At 38.8% G+C, this 19,457-nt stretch overlaps 2 protein-coding genes and 1 long non-coding RNA gene across 3 annotated transcripts; 2 read left to right on the top strand and 1 right to left on the bottom strand.

Annotated features, from left to right (window-relative positions):
• The first annotated feature begins 1,735 nt into the window (after nt 1-1,735).
• On the top strand, nt 1,736-13,875 carry LOC106724774. Its single transcript, XR_001360611.1, has 2 exons — nt 1,736-1,863; nt 12,447-13,875. It is a non-coding gene; the product is annotated as an uncharacterized LOC106724774 (long non-coding RNA).
• LOC102243352 (olfactory receptor 52B2) lies at nt 2,422-3,531 on the top strand. The gene has a single exon (XM_005886228.2). It carries the CDS (start codon nt 2,422-2,424, stop codon nt 3,388-3,390), a length of 969 nt encoding a protein of 322 aa, XP_005886290.1. The 3' UTR covers nt 3,391-3,531.
• Nucleotides 13,876-14,650: 775 nt separating the features above from the next.
• Nucleotides 14,651-16,448, bottom strand: LOC102243057 (olfactory receptor 56B4). Its single transcript, XM_005886227.2, has one exon. The coding sequence runs from the start codon at nt 15,847-15,849 to the stop codon at nt 14,866-14,868; it is 984 nt and encodes a 327-aa protein (XP_005886289.1). The 5' UTR covers nt 15,850-16,448; the 3' UTR covers nt 14,651-14,865.
• Nucleotides 16,449-19,457: the final 3,009 nt, after the last annotated feature.

Genomic DNA, 19,457 nt, shown 5'->3' with positions numbered 1-19,457 from the left:
AAAAGGGTTAACATTTACAAATTTTGATGCCTTATTTTTTGTTATTAGAAATAATTTTCTTGTGATACATCTCACAATGAATCCTTCCATATATTGTGCTGCAAACAGAGGCCACCCTTATAGCCTAGTGTGGGGGGGGCAGGCTATTTTACCCATTAGGAACATGGCTTCAGGGTGTACAGCCTGCACATTTGTAGGTGGTGAAAAATATGAGACCACAAGCACATGTACAAGGAAAATGGCAAAATGAAAATCATGCTTGTTTAAATAAATGTCTAAATAATATAACTACACAAAAAATAACCAACTCCACTCCTATATAGTTATCTAACAATTATATTTGAGGTGGATTGTGGGCACATTTTAGTATGTTGTGATGTCAGGAGTCTTCCAAACTTAAGGTTGTATAAAAACATAAAGGGCCTTCCCCTATGGAGGGAATGGGTATAACCAAAAAATAGGGTTGGAAGTCACAAGAGGAAAAGACACTAGGAAGAAAAAGAGAAAGCAGAAAATTGAAGAAGTGGCTCTATTTCTTTTTAGCCTGGACCAAATCTTTCCCTGCCTTTGCTTTCTTCACTATTGAGGTTATAAAGCATCGTTAGAATTATAAGCAGAGCCAGAGTTGGTTTTTCTTTTTTGATGACTTATATTAGGTATCTTGCATTGAGAAGTAATATATAAAAGGAAAATGAATTTGATTTATTTCTTTAAAAAATAGATAATAGATCTTATTGATTTTTACAGAGAGGAAGGTAGAAGGATAGAGAGTTAGAAACATAGATGAGAGAGAAACATTGATCAGCTGCCTCCTTCACACCCTCTACTAGGGATAGAGCCTGCAACCAAAGTACATGCCCTTGACTGGAATTGAACCTAGGACTCTTCCGTCAGTGGGCCAAAGCTCTATCCACTAAGCCAAACCAGTTAGGGCTGAATTTGATTTCTGATGAAGTTTTGTTTATATAAATTTGGGCCCTATGCTTTAGAATAGAGGCAGAACAATGTGGCCTCTTGGTGCTTATGCCAGTAAAGTTCAGCCTCTCCTATAAATCGAAGATAAATTAATATTTAGAATACATTGTTTGGAAGGGTATTAAATTATTAGGGACCCTTACTTGTCTGAATCTGGCTCTGTCCCCTTTCCTGTACCTATGTGGAGGCCCATTGCTCCCTCCCTACAGCCATCATGCTCCGAGCAAGTGCATCTGCATTGAGGAAGAAGGATAGACTCAAATTTTGTCTCTTATTTCTTTGGATGCCTTCCTCCAAGGGACCCTCTGAAAATCCGTATCAGTAGTTGCACCTAATGTTTATCTTGTTCCTTTATACTCCTGATTCTCTCCTTATCCTCTCCATGGTCTCTTTTCTCCATGTTCCCTTCAGAATCTTAATCACTCATTCTTTCCCTAGCCCTGATAGCTAACAGATAGAGCTTCAGAAGCAGACAAATCTTACATGAATGGTGGGAAAAGCCAAGGCAAGAAGGTCTCTAGGATTAATCCTTCATAGCAGGAGGGAAAACTAAATCTTTTTGAGGGTTAAGGAACAAGTGGGCCAGAGGAAGGCTATATTAATGGAGCCAGAGGGGAGTGTATTGATTTCTTATACTCAGTTTTCCTGGTGGCTCCTAAGAAGATCTAAACACAACCTTTATGGAATTATCTGGGGAGGAGCGTGAGAAATTCACAAAGAGCAGGTAATGAATATGGCTTCTCAATTTCAACAGCTGCCCCACTCCTCACTGCCTTTAGAGAAGATCTGGAGAAGATCTGTGGAGAAACACATTCCTTAGGCTTCTTCTGGATTTCTACTTTGTGCTCCACTTACATGAATAGGGAGCCACAAGTGCCAAGTTATTAGGTAAGTGTCATGTGAAATTTTCAAGGTAATAACCAGATAAATTTAATGTGATTACATATAATCAAGTTAAAATACAGTTTGCCTAATAGGTCTTCAGGAAGGAGATATATTATTATGGACATGGGCCATCACAAAGTGGTTTGTCTTAAAATTTGAATAAGCAGAAATGGAAGGGAAGGGAACTTCCTGTAAACACAGAATGAGAAAGTCTTGGAGGAAAAAGTATAGCATGGGTAAGGGGGCAAGTGCTGCTTGTGTGGAAATGCAGAATGAGGACAGAAAAGTGGGTGGGCCCAGACTTTGGGGGCAGGGTGAATGGAGGCAGGGTGAAGCATGGTTGGTGAAGACGTTCTATGTGCAAATAAGCACAAAGGGCCAGAGGTTATCCCTATAAGTGAGTATTCTCTGGAAGGACTTTCCCCTGGAGAATCCCACAGTTTAGAAATCCATGCTGTCTTTTGTGATCTCAGCTCACACTCAGAGATGCTTTCTGTTCCTACTATATTCAGCAGACCCATCAACTTCTAAGTCATTATAGAGAGGATCCTAAAGTTCATCATGACTCACACCAACCTTACCATCTTCCACCCTGCAGTTTTTGTCCTACTCGGCATCCCGGGGCTGGAGGCGTATCACAACTGGCTGTCCATACCCCTCTGCCTCATGTATATCACGGCAGTCCTGGGGAACAGCGTCCTGATAATGGTCATCATCAAGAGCGTTAACCTTCATGAGCCCATGTACTTTTTCCTTTCCATGCTGGCCATCACGGACATCCTGCTGTCCACCACTACTGTACCCAAGGCCCTAGCCATCTTTTGGTTCCATTCCCATGACATTGCCTTTGATGCCTGTGTCACCCAAGTTTTCTTTGTCCATGTGATGTTTGTGGGGGAGTCAGCCATCCTATTAGCTATGGCCTTTGACCGCTTTGTGGCCATCTGTGCTCCTCTGCATTATTCAACAGTGCTAACATGGCCTGTTGTGGGAAGAATTGCTCTGGCCATTGTCACCCGAAGCTTCTGCATCATCTTCCCAGTGATTTTCTTGCTGAAGCGGCTCCCCTTCTGCCGGACCAACATCATCCCCCATTCCTACTGTGAGCATATTGGAGTGGCCCGCTTAGCCTGTGCTGACATCACTGTTAATATCTGGTATGGCTTCTCAGTGCCCATTGTCATGGTCATCTTGGATGTAATCCTCATCACTGTGTCTTACTCACTGATCCTCCGAGCAGTGTTTCGTTTACCTTCCCAGGATGCCCGGCACAAGGCTCTCAGCACTTGTGGCTCCCATCTCTGTGTCATCCTCATGTTTTATGTTCCATCCTTCTTTACCTTATTGACCCACCGCTTTGGACATAACATTCCTCGACATGTCCATATCCTGCTGGCCAATCTTTATATAGTGGTGCCACCAATGCTCAACCCCATTGTCTATGGTGTGAAAACTAAGCAGATCCGGGAGGGTGTAGCAAACCGGTTCTTTGACATGAAGGCTTGGTGCTGTGCTTCCCCTCTGGGCTGATGGCTCCTCAAAAATCCCCACTCCCAACTTTGCCAAGGAAACTAGGTATAAAATATAGAGATTTCCTGAGAGGGCTTTTCCTTCTCTTCCTCAGTCCCTTCTTCTTCTTCATCTTATCCTCTTCTATCTCTTTTTCTTTTCTTTTCTGCCTCTTCCTCTTTGCCTCCTTCCCCTGTTTCTTTGTTTCCTTTATCCTCTTCTTTTCTCATATTCCTCCCCCACAACCCACAAATAACAACTAAGTGTTCATGCTTCTAATTATGAACATTTGGTATCCTCAGTAGATCAGATGTACTCCAGAAACACAGGGAGCTGAACAGCACATTAAATAAGTTATGCACAAATGGATAAAAATAATTTTATGTTTAATATCTGAAAGGGTTCCAGTTTTTATCCCCAAATGTGCATTTATTATTTGTACAGGTTCAAGTAGCTCTCCATCCACTTCTATAATAGCAGGTGTTTTTGAAAAATAGCCATGCATGCATGCCATTTAGCCATCTGGAAAAGTCCTGTTCTTTCTTCAAATTTCAAGTATTGTCTTCCCTGAGAAGTGTTTCCTAAATTTTTCTAGGCAATCCAAGACTCTTATCTTTGTATGTCTATTGTATCTTGTACAAGTCTCCAAATATATATAATGAATTATAATGGGTTATTTATTTATTTATTTATACCCTCAATTGACTATATAAACTCTTTGAAACCAGAATAGTGTGTGTCATTAATATTTGTACTCTTAGTACATTACAAAATACTTAGTACATAATAAATGTTTGAGAAATGAATGAAAGCATAATTACCTCCCTGAAGTTAGAACATGCATCTCTATCATGCACTGAAATGATCAGCTAAATGTGTCCACAAACCTAGTGATTAGTAAACTAGGTCCTCACAAAGACAGTGTAAGTATCATGGAGGCAAATATGCTGCTCATTAGAGTGTTTTCAACTCCAGGAAATAGATAAGAGTAGGACACAGATTATTTTTGATTTTCTCTTCTACCTGGATTCTGAACATCCACATTATTAGGAATCATAGCATGTTGTTCATGGCCAGATTAGCAAAATAGAGTAGGCTCTTGGAGTTCACACTCTTGACCCTTATTCTTTCATTTTTTTCCCCAGCAAATGTCATCTACACTCATTTCCTCCACCTCCACCTATACCAATGAGTCCCACATCTCTCGTTTCATCTTAGAACTCTTTTGAGTTTTTTATTTTTTGTTAATCCTCACCCGAGGATATTTTTCCATTAATTTTTAGGGAGAGTGGAAAGAGAGGGAAAGACAGAGAAAAACATCGATGTAAGAAAAACACATCGATTGGTTGCCTCCTGCACGAGCCCTGACCATGGCCCCAGCTGGGGAGGAGCCTGCAACCAAGGGTAAATAATAAATGTTTGAGAAATGAATGAAAGCATAATTACCTCCCTGAAGTTAGAACATGCATCTCTATCATGCACTGAAATGATCAGCTAAATGTGTCCACAAACCTAGTGATTAGTAAACTAGGTCCTCACAAAGACAGTGTAAGTATCATGGAGGCAAATATGCTGCTCATTAGAGTGTTTTCAACTCCAGGAAATAGATAAGAGTAGGACACAGATTATTTTTGATTTTCTCTTCTACCTGGATTCTGAACATCCACATTATTAGGAATCATAGCATGTTGTTCATGGCCAGATTAGCAAAATAGAGTAGGCTCTTGGAGTTCACACTCTTGACCCTTATTCTTTCATTTTTTTCCCCAGCAAATGTCATCTACACTCATTTCCTCCACCTCCACCTATACCAATGAGTCCCACATCTCTCGTTTCATCTTAGAACTCTTTTGAGTTTTTTATTTTTTGTTAATCCTCACCCGAGGATATTTTTCCATTAATTTTTAGGGAGAGTGGAAAGAGAGGGAAAGACAGAGAAAAACATCGATGTAAGAAAAACACATCGATTGGTTGCCTCCTGCACGAGCCCTGACCATGGCCCCAGCTGGGGAGGAGCCTGCAACCAAGGTATGTGCCCTTGACCGGAATTGAGCCTGGGACCCTTTGGTCTGCAGGCTGAAGCTCTATTCACTGAGCTAGAGCTCTTTTGAGTTTTAAATGCATAAACTCATCTGTCAACTGAATATCTCCTCCAGGATATAGAACTCATGCTAGCACTTCTTCATGTTCCTGTTCCTTTCCTTGGAAACTAGATCATGAGGATCCCATCAACTTCATCAAGCTGGAAACCCTAGGGGAGTTTCTCAATTTCTTCCTTCCTGGACTGCTCATCAAGAAGTTATTGGTTGTTACTCATATTGATAATAACCAAATAGTTATCTGGATAGTATTTGGAGTGATACTGGGATTCCAGTCCTGTCCCTATTGTTTTCCATTATCTTCTTAGGCCATATCTAAAATGAGCTCTGGGGAATATGTTCTTCTTGGGGACAGCACAGCTTTCTCAGTCCACTTCCTGGTGCTAAAAGCTTGGATCCAAGAGTTGTATTAGCTCTTGACTAGTCAAAGTCTTTCTTAGCTGAGTTCTTGGTTTCTTCGGCATTATATGTTTATTAATAACCTAGTAGGCTTCTCATCTATGTGGTTTTACTTATGTGCTAGTAAACACCCCCCGCCCCAATCTCTTAAATATATAATTCTCAAAAGTTTTCTATATTTCCTTTCATTATTTCCATGTACATCTTTCTGAACTAAATAAAGGCTAATTTGGGATAGTGATGCTTTAGTGGGAAGGTACCTTTGCCCTCAGTCGCTTGATTTATTTGAGATGTTTACTGATTAGCACACCCAGGACATGAATTTAAATATATGTATATTTAAATTTTATTATGTATGTATTTTTATAGTTGACACTATTACAGATGTCTCCCATTCTCCCCCCTCCACTTTCATCCACCTCTACCGAGCCCACACCCCCTTCCCTTAGCCTTCACCACACTATTGTCTGTGTCCATGAGCTATATATTCTTTGGCTAATCTCTTCATCTTCCCCCATTCTGTCCTCCCTCCCTCCACCCCCTCTGAGATCTACCAGTCTGCTCCATGCATCCATGCCTCTGGTTCTACTTTGTTCGTCAGTTTATTTTGTTCATTATCCTATATAATAAAAGGCTAATATGCAAATTGACTGAATGGTGGAATGACCGGTTGCTATGATGCGCAATGACCACCAGGGGGAAGATGCTCAATGCAAGAGCTGCCCTCTGGTGATCAGTGCACTCCCACAGGGCTCACGGCTGGTGAGTGCAGCAGCAGTGGCAGGAGCCTCTCCTGCCTCTGTGGCAGTGCTAAGGATGCCTCGGGGGATGCCTGACTGCCAGCTTGGGTGGACATCTCCTGAGGCAGGCGGACATCTCCCGAGGGGTCCTGGACTGCGAGAGGGTGCAGGCCAGGCTGAGGGACCCCCCCACCCCTCTCCACCAGTGCATGAATGTTGTGCACTGGGCCTCTAGTATTTCACATATAAGTGAAATCATATGGTATTTGTCTTTCTCTGACTGTCTTACTTTGCTTAGCATAATAATCTTCAAATCCATCCATCTTGTCGCATAAGGTAAGAGCTCCTTCTTTTTTACAGACACATAGTATTCCATTGTGTAAATGCACCACATATTTTGTATCTACTCATCTACTGATGGGCATTTGGACTAACCTTCTCTGGGCCCATCCTATGTCACTTCTTTTTCTCATCCAACTACCTCTAGGGCAGGTTGTTGTATCACTCCAGCAGGAAAGACATTGGAGGCTTGTCTTAGTCCTATTCAAACCCAGTCCCAAGGGGCAGGCCCATCAGATGGACAGCTCTGCCAGATTGAAACATTAGATGAAGGTGTGTTCCCCCCTCTATCTAAGCTTGGTTTCCTCCCCATTCACTCTACAGTCAGTTCTGTTATAACATGACATGGATTCTTAAAAGTCACTGTGCTATGCAACACTCCACACGAAAAACCTCAGGATTTATGGAAAAATGCAGTTAGGGGAATAGCATTCAACAACTTTGTCAGTGACACATAAAAAGATAGAAAACTAGTATAAACAGTAGTGGAGCTTTACAGAATAGCATTCAACAACTTTGTCAGTGACACATAAAAAAGATAGAAAACTAGTATAAACAGTAGTGGATGTTAAATGATTAAGAAAAACACGAATACTACAATGCATATAACACTTTACTTTGAAGAAGATATGCAGTTTGCTGTGGAAACACAGAGGGATTAAAGCTAGTCAGTTATTGTGAAGTGGTAGAAGGAGCTTTATCTGAAAATTTTAAGTTGTGAAGTGAAGGAAGGTGGCCGAATAGTATTTGGAGTGTGTGTGTGTTTTGTGTATTCCTATGCAGTTTGTTTTGAGCTTGATGCAGTTTCTGCATTCTACTGAACAAAAGGGCACAAAGGCAAATGTGAAATTCAGTTGTGCTCAAATTGTTTCATAATATATCATTGACATGTTAGAACATGTTTGTTTATTCAAATCAAGTAATATAGCAGAACTATCTACCTTTTTCCTATGTCAACAGTCTTCCTCTTTCGGTATGATGCACCTCAATATATTAATATATAGATTCCAAGAACTGCCAGCTTCAAAAACTACCTGTACTCCACATACTTCTGCCTTGGTCTTGCCATGGCACTTCTGAGTCTCATTCCTATATCCTCAGGCTCTGTCTTTCACAGACCCATCCTCTTGTAAGAGTTATTTTCAATATTATCTTTCCTTCCTCACCTTTTAAATCTATGGCACTTTTACTGAGTTGGGCTTATTAACTGCAATGCCATCTAGAATTTGTCCTATCAGGATGTTGAAACTGCTCTTGCTAATGACTTCCACACTGCCTAGTTGAATGAGCATCGTAGTGGCTAGAATACCAATAGAGAACAGATGGCTCATTCAAATTAGAATAGTTAAAAAATTCTTTTTATTGAGGTATAATTGACATGTAATGTTATATTAATTTCAGGTGTACAACATGATTCAATATTTGTACATATTGCAAAATGATCTCCACAACTAAGTCTAGTTAACATCCATCACCACACAGTTATAAACATTTTTTTCTTATGATGACAACTATTAAGAGTTACCCTCTCTGAGCAACTTTCAAATATGCAATGCAATACAGTTGACCCTTGAACAACATGGGGGTTAAGGGTGCCAACCCCAGCGAAGTTGAAAATCTGCGTATAACTTTTGATTCCCTCAAAACTTAACAACATTCTTCCTTCAGTATCCATGTGGATTGGTTCTAGGACTCCCCACAGCCCCATACCAAAACTCTGTGGTGCTCAAGTGCCTTATATAACATGGAATAAAACAATGTATGCAGTCAACCCCATGCATCCACAGATTCCCATCTGTTGATCAAAAACACTGATCCATATTGGTTGAATCTGTGGATGGAAAACCTCAGAATACAGATTGCACACTGTATATATATTGAAAAAATCCACGTGTAAGTAGACTCGCACAGTTCTAGTACTGCATTGTTCAAGGATCAACTGTATTATTATAGTCACTGTGCTGTATAGTACATGCCATGACTTATTTATTTTATAACTGAAAATTTGTACCTTTTGACTCCCTTCCCACCCCTGTCCCTGCCTCTGGCAACCACTAATCCATTCTCGGTATCCATAAACATGATTTTTAAAAAAATTCCACATATAAGTGAGATCATATGGTATTTGTCCTTCTCTGTCTGGTTTATTTCACTTAGCACAGTGCTTTCAAGGTCCACCCACATTATCACAAATGGCAAGATTTCGTTATTTTTTATGGTTGAATAATATTCCACCACATATATATGGTGGAATTTTATCTACACTAATAAAGAGAAACATGCAAATTGGTGTCACTCTGCTATGCCCACCAGCCAATCAGATGAGTATGCAAATTAACCCAACAAAGATGGCAGTTAATTTGCATATGCAGGCGCAGAGTGAAGACTGAAGACTGAAGACTGAAGACTAAAGAGGCTTGGCTTCTCCTCTGTGGTCGGACCAAAGGCCTGGGTCCCAGATGAATCTTCGTGCAATGGGCTTCTAGTATATATATAAAATCTCACATTTTCTTTATTCATTCACCTATCGATGGATACTTATGTTGTTTTCTTTTTCATTGTAAATAATACTACAGTGAGCATGAGGGTGCATATATCTTTTCAAATTAGTGTTTTGTTTTCTTTAGATAAATACCCAGAATTGGAATCACTGGGTCATATGGTAGTTCTATTTTTAATTTTTTGAGAAACCTTCATACTGTTTTTTATAGTGGTTGTACCATCTTATATTTCCACCAACAGTACACAAGAGATCCCTTTCTCTACAACTTTGTCAACACTGGTTATTTCTCAAATTAGAATACTTTGAGAAGGGATTACTTACAAAGAGCCTATTTATAAGGATGTGATCAGTAAAAGCTCCAAAGTGATAGTACAGTTACCTAGGGCTAAAAATAGCACTTGTCACCACCTCTAGACCTGAAAGGATGAGTGACCCTGAAATCCTGAAGTAGAGAGTTGGCATAGAGAGGTTACTTCCAGAAGAGCTTTTTGAATTTATTCTATCTTTTTGGGTGTGAGTTGGGCTTATTAACGTCAATGCCACTCTTCGTGTTGGTTTTGCTCAAATAGATGGTTGTATCTGGTGTTAAAGAAAAATTGCACTACACAAGGATGAGCAAACAGAAGTTGATTTTATACTGATACTATTGCCAGCAATGGGGAAGAGAACACAGACAAGTCTGAATACCCATTTCTGTTAAAACAAAAGACCAGATTGGGCTGAGGTAAGGTGTCAGGTACAATGGGTTTAAGCCCTGGGGTGAGCTAGTGGAAAAATACTGAAGGACTTTAGTAGGAGGTTGATCAATGAGATGTGTCAAGCACATTGAGTTATTCCTGAGATTGCACATCTTGTTGTCTGTGATGAGGCCATCTGTGTTTGCTAATTGGCGCCCAAGGAAGTTAGGCTCCTACTCTCCACAGAGACAGAGAGATGGAGTATCTCCTTCAATGTTTACATTTCAGGAGATAGTTTCCAGGTCCTTGAGAAAGACATTTCCTGGGTGTATAACTGGCAAGAAGATAGGAGATGATTTATATACATTATAAAGGGGCAGTGAATGAATCTACAATTACATGTTTTCTGAAGCAAATGCTATAAGAAAAGAGAGGCCAAGGGTTTATAGTCAGGAAGAAACTTGTCTTAGATCAAGCCATCTTGGTCATTGGTTAGTTGATTTCTTTTCTAGTAGGCAATCTCTGGATGCTGTTGCATTTATTTGATGCAATCTGTTGTAGGGGAGGTAAGAGGTGTGCTAATAGCTTGATTTATGGTTGAAGCTCATGGGGCATGGTTGTTTATAGCCATGTTGATCACTGCCCTGTTTTCTGACCCAATCTCCAATATTCTGGGCACACCCACCACTATTGCTTGACTTTTAGCCCACTTCTTGATCCAAGAATGTATGTGCAGGAGGATAGACATGCCTGACTACTCCTGCTGTCTTACCCACTAATCCCCAGGTTGTTTTTTTCATAGCCTTCTGTTTCTATTAGTATCAGACATTTCTTATCTGAATATACCTTATTTTTGTATTAGTGCTTTCTCCTATACCTTTTGGCATCTATTCTTTCATAATTCCATCACAGTTACCTTTCATTTTTGGAGTTTCCCTAATTTTTTTGATTAATATGTGAAACACATCTTTTTTTTCCACACCAAATATACCTAGTGTTTCAGCAATTTTGTTAAGTAGAATATTAAGTTGGTTAGGTTTTAATATGATGTAAGGTGAGCTGCAGCTTGCTAAAATTAAGATATATTATGCTAAGTGAAATAAACCAGTCAATGAAAGAAAAATACCACATGATCTCACTTATTTATGGACAATAAAGAACATTATAAACTGATGAACAAAAATAGATACAGAGGCAGAGCAGCATCGAACAGACTGTCAAACTACAGTGGGAAGGCTAGGGAGGTTTGGGGTGGGGGTGGTAAGAGATCAACTGAAGGACTTGTATGCATGCATATAAGCATAACCAATGGACGAAAGGTACTGGGGGGGTAGAGGAGGCTGGGGGAAGGTCAATGGGGAAAAAAGGAAACATATGTACTACATTTTTGTAACACTTTAAGCAATAAAATAAAATTTAAAAAGGGTATGTTGAGTCATAAATTATTGTCAAGTTATAGCTAAATAAAATCACAGATTTGTCAGAACATTTGGGAAATTTGCTTCTTGACTGTAAAAGAACATGGTCAGGAAAATAAGTAGTTCAGGCTGAACAGTAATTTACATTCTTACGTTTGGTAACAATAAATTTACATATTGATAAAAAAATGTGAAATTTTAATCAAGAAGGATTTGGAAATAATAATGTGTTGTTCAGGCCACTAAAAAGTCCATGGAGAGAATAGCATAGATTTCCAAAGGAAGAACACAGGCAAGCATTTCTTAGATGGGCTTATTCTTTACAGCTGACATCACAAGGTAACTCAGAAAATCTATAAATACCTAAAATTACCTTCTCTAACAGAATGTCAGTCTGCTCTGGGAAAGATTGTTCTCTGTGATAGTTTTCAACAATCAACTTACCCAAAGGAAGGGTGGGTCTGCTCAATGGGTTTCTTCATGGAATTAGAGAAACTAAATGATGATGTCAATATAATAAGATGCAAATTTATCTATTTTTTGACTACAGACAATAAATTGCTGATGTTATCGAAAATGGATCTCAGATGACTAAATAATAAAAGGAGTCTCAGTATGGTGCGCAAAAGAATGTGGAATATTATGAACTTGGAAAAGGATAATTTAAAGAGGAGCATATTTATACTCATCAGAAAAACCCTTTTCTGACTTCCGAAGTGACTAGAATCAGCAGATGGATGCTCTAATCCATTTTCTGGGGGAGTCTTCCTAAGTATGTGAGATGAGAGGTCATGAGGTTATTCTAATGATGCTATAATGGGCAATAAGCAAATAAATAGATAAGTGTTCAGATGAATCCACTGACTTCCTCTGAAGCTCAAAATATTTCTGTTTGTCAACAGGGCTAACCAGAGACGTGAGACCACGATGGAACACTATCCAGACTGACATGACGCTCTCAGTGGATTTCATGGCCCAGGAGGGTACTGACGTGTCTTGAAAAATGGGATAGGCACATATTCTAGATTTGGATTTGCATTTTTGGTAATGGAAACAAATACTTCAAATATCATCAGAGGATTAGAACAAAAATATTTTAATGGGCTCTCTGTTTATGTATCCTCATATCGAGGGATGCCTTTTACTGCCTTACACCATAAATCCAAAAAAAAGAAAAGATTAATATATTACCTGGAGTGATTAATTCTAATTACCAAAGAGCAAATTAGATTGCATCTATAGAATGGAAGGTAGTAGACTGTGTTGGAAATGCAGGGTATTCTCTGAGGTACCTCTTAGTACTTTCCATGCCCAACAGTAAAGGTTAATAGAAAAGTATACCAATGAAAAAAGATGCTAAATCCACAGCAGGATTCTAAATCTTTAACAGGATGAATGAGAATTCAGACCCTTTAGGAATAAAGGTTTTGGTTACTCTACCAACTTTTGACAAAGTTGGAAGATATATGGCACATATCAATTATGAACTAGTAAACAATTATAGGCATTTAAACTAGTAGCTTTGAATATTTTCTATTTGCTTTTTATATGCAAGATTTTATTTCTATATACTATAATTTTCTTTTCTCTCCTTTCAATTTTTATTTTATATATACATAATTAGAAATTAACTTCATAATTTAGTCTCTAGGTGACAGAATTATTCAATGGGACTGTGACTGAATTTGAGGAATAGGTAATATATCCAGCAATGCATATAATGACTGTTGGAACTGTGCATCTTGTTACTGTTGGGAAAAATTGAAAATTTCTTCCTTTGTATGAAGAATAGTTTTAGCATTTAAAATTCGGTTGTTTCATTGTTGTAAGAGAATTCAAAATGTATATAAAAGGGTCTATATGGAAGTTGAGTAGTCAAAGGTGTGAGTCTTGCTGGTAATCAACTTATTGTGACTCAGTTACCAACTCATGCTTTTTGGCTTGCTCTGTGAAAGTGGATCTGGCCCCTGTAAATGCCTTTGTCAGCAGGAATGATGCTCAATTTTGTTAGCAGGAAAAGAATGAAGAAAAATTGCAAGAAGTAAGTTGCATGTTTTTTTTTTAAATTGAGGTGAAATTCACATAACATAACATTAGCATTGTAACCATTTTAGAGTGGCTTCCAGTACTTTCACAATGTTGTGCAGCTCTCACTTCTAATTACAGAAATTTTCAACACCTTCAAAAGAAACCCTGTACCTATTGAACAGTTGTTCCCCACTTTTCCTTTCCCTTCACCCATGGCAGCCACTTATCTTCTTTCTGTCCTATGGATTTGCCTATTTTGGACATTTCATATAAATGGAATAATAAAATGTGTCTTTTGCTGTCTGTCTTCTTTCAGATAGCATAATTACTTCTTTACTTTTTTTCTACTATTATTCCATTGTATGGATATATCACATTTTGTTTACCCATTCAACAGGTGATGCACTTTTGGGTTGTTTTCATTTCTTGGTATTATGATGTGGCTTCTTATTTTGGGAAAAAGGTTTTGTGAGGACATATGTTTTCAATTTCTTTTGGGTATGCACCTAAGTGTGGAATAGCTAGGTTCTATGGTAACTCTTGTTCAGTCATTGGAGAAGCTGCCAGGTGCTTTTCTAAAAGAGCTGCCCCAGTTGACGTTCCCACCATCAGTGTATGAGCTCATGGTTTCTGTTGTTGCTTCAGTCCCAGCGCTGATTCTAAGAGGTTGTTCTCCAAGGTGAAATCATATACAAATCTCCTGAGGTCATTCTTCAGACCATGGCCCAGGATATTTTCTGTGCTATATAGGATTCAGCAGACCTATGCCTCCTGACTGACTGTATCATGAATGAAGTGTTTATTAAGCATGTATTATGCACAGAGTTGTGTACTAAGCTCAGAGAAGGTACAACATGAACATGGTTGAGGGATCCTTGTAATCAAAAGTATGCATTTTTATGAGATGTGCAAATGGTAAAATTAATTTATACTTAATTAATTGGTTATTTGGAACTACTTTTCTAGAGCATTTTCTCAGGCCATTTTTTTTGTTTTCACTTCCTAGGAAGAACACTTCACCACACAAGTAAATGAAATTTTCCATGTATATATTACATCTGAATGTATGGTAGCTGTGTATAAATGTGTTGATCTCTAGGTGCAACAATGGTCTGAGATATTTCATTTTTTACTCTTTTTTTTTAGTAATAGACAATTGAATTATACTTTTCAAATGCTTATTAAATAAGTGAGGCTGACAGTTTTCATGATGTTATTGTATTTTTTCCCAATTTTTTACAATCTAGGCCTATTCAGAGCCACAACCTCTGTCGTATTAACATCTGTATGGCCTTATAAAGCTAAGGTTACTTCTGATGTGGGTGGAGAATTCACCCACCCATGTATCCTCTGGAAACCCAGTCTGAGCTCTCCCATCCTGAGAGCATAGACCATGGGGTTGAGAGCAGGGGGGATAACATTGTGCAGCACATTAAGGAGTACAGGGATAAGGGGAATCTTTTCTTTTACAAGGTGTGTCACAGATACTACAATGATACCTGAGTAGAAGAAGAGGATGAGGATGAGGTGGGAGCTGCAGGTGCTCAGAGCCTTGGACATTGCTTCTGCTGAGTTCAGCCTCAGCACAGTGTGAAGGATCAGTACATAGGAAGAAAAAACCAGAGCCATATCACTCCCAACTAGGACCCACGCTAAGAACAGTTGGTAAAATTTGTTCACAGTGATGTCATCACAAGCCAGGCTGATGACCCCCAAGTTAGAGCACAGGCAGTGGTCAATTTCATTCTTGGAGCAGTAGAGTCTTTGGGCAGCCAGGACAGGCACTGGAATGGTCAACAAGCTATTTCTGAGCACCATGAATCCTGTGACTTTGACCATAAAAGCATTAGTGACTATGGAGGGGTATCGAAGAGGGTGACAGATGGCTATGTATCTGTCCACTGCCATGCAGAGGAAGATACCAGACTCCATACCAAAGAAGCAGTGGATGACATACATCTGAGCAAAACATTCAGGGAGGCTGATGGCCTTGGCATCAAACCAGAAGATAGCCATAATCTTGGGCATAATGGTGGTGGCTAAGCCAATGTCGATGAGTGACAATACACCAAGGAAATGGTACATGGGCTCATGTAGTGTGGGCTCATGTTGTATGGTGATGAATATGAGGAGATTGGCAGCAAGAGCTAATAGGTAGAGCAGAGCCAGGGGCAGGGAGAGCCAGTGCTGCCACTTGTGAATGCCTGGAAGCCCCATCAAGATGAACTGGGAGATGTGGAGGCTGGAACTGTTGGTAACACTGGTGGAGGTGTCCATGGCACAGGTGCCCTGTTCTCAGTGTCTGTCCATAAAACTGAAATAGGAAGGACGTTGTATTTGACAGTTCAGCTGAGGGCCCTAATTAGAGAGTCCTACCAATGACCCAGTTTCTTATTTCTTATTTTTTAAAATTTATTTTTTCCTCATCACCTTTTATTCCCTCTGTGTCCTCTAATACCTCCTCTGATCACCCTCCACCCTGGTAATCACCACACTGTTGTCCATGAATGACCCAGTTTCTTTAATTGTGAAAGACTGTCAACTTTTTTTTTTTGGCTCTTGGAAATATTCTACAGAGGAGCAATAAAAAAAAGCCAAGATCAGTCCTAAACAGAAAGGTTGGAATAGCAGTTTGTCATCACCACTTGAATGCCTAATGAGCATGTCCAAATCCATCAACAATAATCTTATCAACAACAGATAACAAATATTCATATTTGTTTTACTGACTTCCATTTTTCTGTTTTGGGGTTAAGCAGTTTATATCATTTGGAGATAATTTTGTATCTTACCTTTGACTTCAGCAATATGTTCTGAGACCTAAAAAAGGAGCTCAGTAAAAATTTACTACATGAATAAATAAATGAAACATGACATTCCAGTATCATTAAAAGCAATCAACTTCTTAATTTTAATGAGCACTTTATATTCTTATATTAGACTGTTTCACAAATTACTAACCAATATTTTACTTTTCAGATTATTTCCTTTGAGTAGAATTTCAAAAATGATGCAAAAGTGATACATATAAAGAACCTCACCATCTTCATTTTTGCAGTATTTAGATATTATTTTAAATGTCATCCATGCCCATAATAAAAATAAACACAATTTTATATAATAAAAGGCTACTATGCAAATAGACTGACTGGCGGAACAACTGAACAACCGGTCACTATGGCATGCGCTCACCACCAGGGGGCGTTGGGCGCAGCGGGATGGTGGAGCAGGTGAGTGAGGGTGCCAGACCAAGGTGGGTCATCGGTCACTGTCATCAGGGTGAGCCTCTGGTCATTACTGAAAATTCTTGCCTGGCGCTCGCACCCGCTGTTGGCACCTGAGCTGCTGCTTGCACCCACTGCCAATGTCAGCCCCACTCGCACCCGCAGCCAGCGCCGGAGCCGCTGCTCACACCCACTGCTGGCACCCAGCGCTGGTCCTGATCGCTTCCATCAGCAGGTGCAAGAGGGGCTGGCACAGTCAGCATGCAGGAGCAGCGGCTGCAGGAGAGGGCTGCTGGCAGAGAGGGGACTAGGGGCCGTGGCAGGAAGGACTGGGTGGGGGCACCAAAGATGGGCCGAGACCCACCCTTGTGCTCACTGTAGCCTTGAGGCCCACAGTTCCTTTCAAGGTTTATGAATTCGTGCACTGGGCCCCTAGTAAAAAAGAAAAACCCATGCTTTGGATTCCCAAGTTCCTTTCTTTTCACCAAAGGCAACCAGTAATTATTTCTTGGGAATCCTCCTGGAGATAGTTTTAGTATAGATATGAATATATTTTCCCATAAGAGACAAAAACAAATGTTAGCATACCAATCATACCTTTCTTATACTTTGTTTTCTTGACTTTCCTTTTTTAGCGTAGTTATCTTAGAGGCTGTTCCATATTGATATACCTCCTTGTTGTTAAGTTGCATGATTTTCTACCACATGGATGTCTGATATTTTTATGAGGACTTTGGATGAACATGGTATTTCCAGTATTTTCCACTGTAAAAATGATTCAAAATGTATTTGTTCACATGTCTTTAAGCATATGTGTAAGTTTATCTACAGGAAAATTGCCAAGAAGTGAATTACTGGGCAAAATGAAAAAAAAAGATTTTGATTGATATTGCCAAATAATCTTTCCAAGAGGTTTTTCTGGTCCTGTTTGGCAGTAGGGCATTTTTAATGCTCTTGACATACACTGAAAGGTTGCTTCATAGATTCATCGGAGTTTTTTACACACTCAGAATTTGGTCATGATATGTCTGTTTCTTCATATCCACACCACAATTGGAAACTTTAATTTAAAAACCTTTATTAATAGAATAAATAAAGATTGAAATTTCAATTTCGGTTGACCTTTCCTTGATTTATTTAGTGAACTTTGACATTTTCAAAGTTTTTTTTCCCATTTTTATACTTAGTCAATCTTCTCTTTTTGCTTTATGTTCACCTCATCTTGTAGTATTAAATGAAATAATGTTCTTCAAGGGATTAACATGGAATCTGGCAGCACATGCTATTAATTTGTATGAGTTTCATTATATCTTGAAATTATTACCTTCATGTGTTGAATTTCCTGGAAGTATTTCCTCCCATTCATCTTCCCTTAAAATCTATCCTTAAAAAAATTTACACTTGTGCATACACTAAAACTTTATATATTCATAACAAGTGCATTTCTAGAATTAATGATTTATTGATTTTAAGTTTTAAATAATGTAAAACGCAGCATTTTAATAAGTATTTACTTGCATTTTCTTTACAAACATTTTTAAAAAATTAATTTTGTAACCAATTTGAGACTTGACATGGAGTGAGAAAGTCTCTAAATCAATTTCACCCACAAATGGCTAAACCATTATTCCAGCAGCATTTAGTAAAGAAGCCTTCCCCTTGCATTAAGTTACAATGTGCTTTATTGTCAAACATTCAATCCAAACACATATTAAGGAGTATTGCCAGACTGGACAGTCTTTTCTGTTTTCAGTTTTAGTACCAATCGGATGAGTGTATTGATGGTAGGGAATAGCCTTACTAATGATTTCAAATAATATTTTTAAATAAAAAATGACTGGTTGCCTTAACCGGTTTGGCTCAATGGATAGAGCGTCAGCCTGCAGACTCAAGGGTCCTGGGTTCGATTTCCGTCCAGGGCATGTACCTTGGTTGTGGGCACATACCCAGTAGGGAGTGTGCAGGAGGCAGCTGATCAATGTTTCTCTCTCATTGATGTTTCTAACTCTCTATCCCTCTCCCTTCCTCTCTGTAAAAAAAATCAATAAAATATATTTTTAAAAAAAGACTGGTTATGATATTTTTGAGTATACATTTTGTTAAACATAAATTAATTTTGGAAAAACTCATTTTTACCCCATTGTATCTTTCCATTAAAAATCTGTGTTGCCTTTCTGTCATAGTTTTTTTGTAATTGTTTCCATTGTTATTAGTTTTTTTGTCTCATTATATTTCCTAGTTGAATATTACTATTTTTAAAAACCTTCTGATGATTATTGTTTTTTAAAAACATTTCAAAAATATAGCTATTTGACACTACTGCCTCCCAAACCAAATTGCTTTTTGGTAAATTCTCTGAAAAAATTTTTGTAGAAAATTGTATTACCTGTTATTAGGAGAACATGAGTGGTATAAACTTTGATTTTTATTTCTCATCTTATTGAAATGTTTATAAATTTCTAAGAAACATAAAGAAGCAGTAGTAGACTCATAGATATGGAGAACCATGCCAGAGGGGATTAAAACAAATAAATATTTTTATTGATTCTTTTGAGAGAAATGAAGGGAGAGGGAGAGAGAGATAGCAACATGGACAAGAGAGAAACATTATTAATCACCTGCCTCCTGTGTGCCCCCTCCTGGGGATTGAGCTTGCAACCC

Source organism: Myotis brandtii, unplaced genomic scaffold (assembly GCF_000412655.1).
Source record: "Myotis brandtii unplaced genomic scaffold, ASM41265v1 scaffold966, whole genome shotgun sequence".
Classification (NCBI taxonomy): Eukaryota; Metazoa; Chordata; class Mammalia; order Chiroptera; family Vespertilionidae; genus Myotis; species Myotis brandtii.
This window is presented reverse-complemented; position numbering and strand designations above follow the sequence as displayed.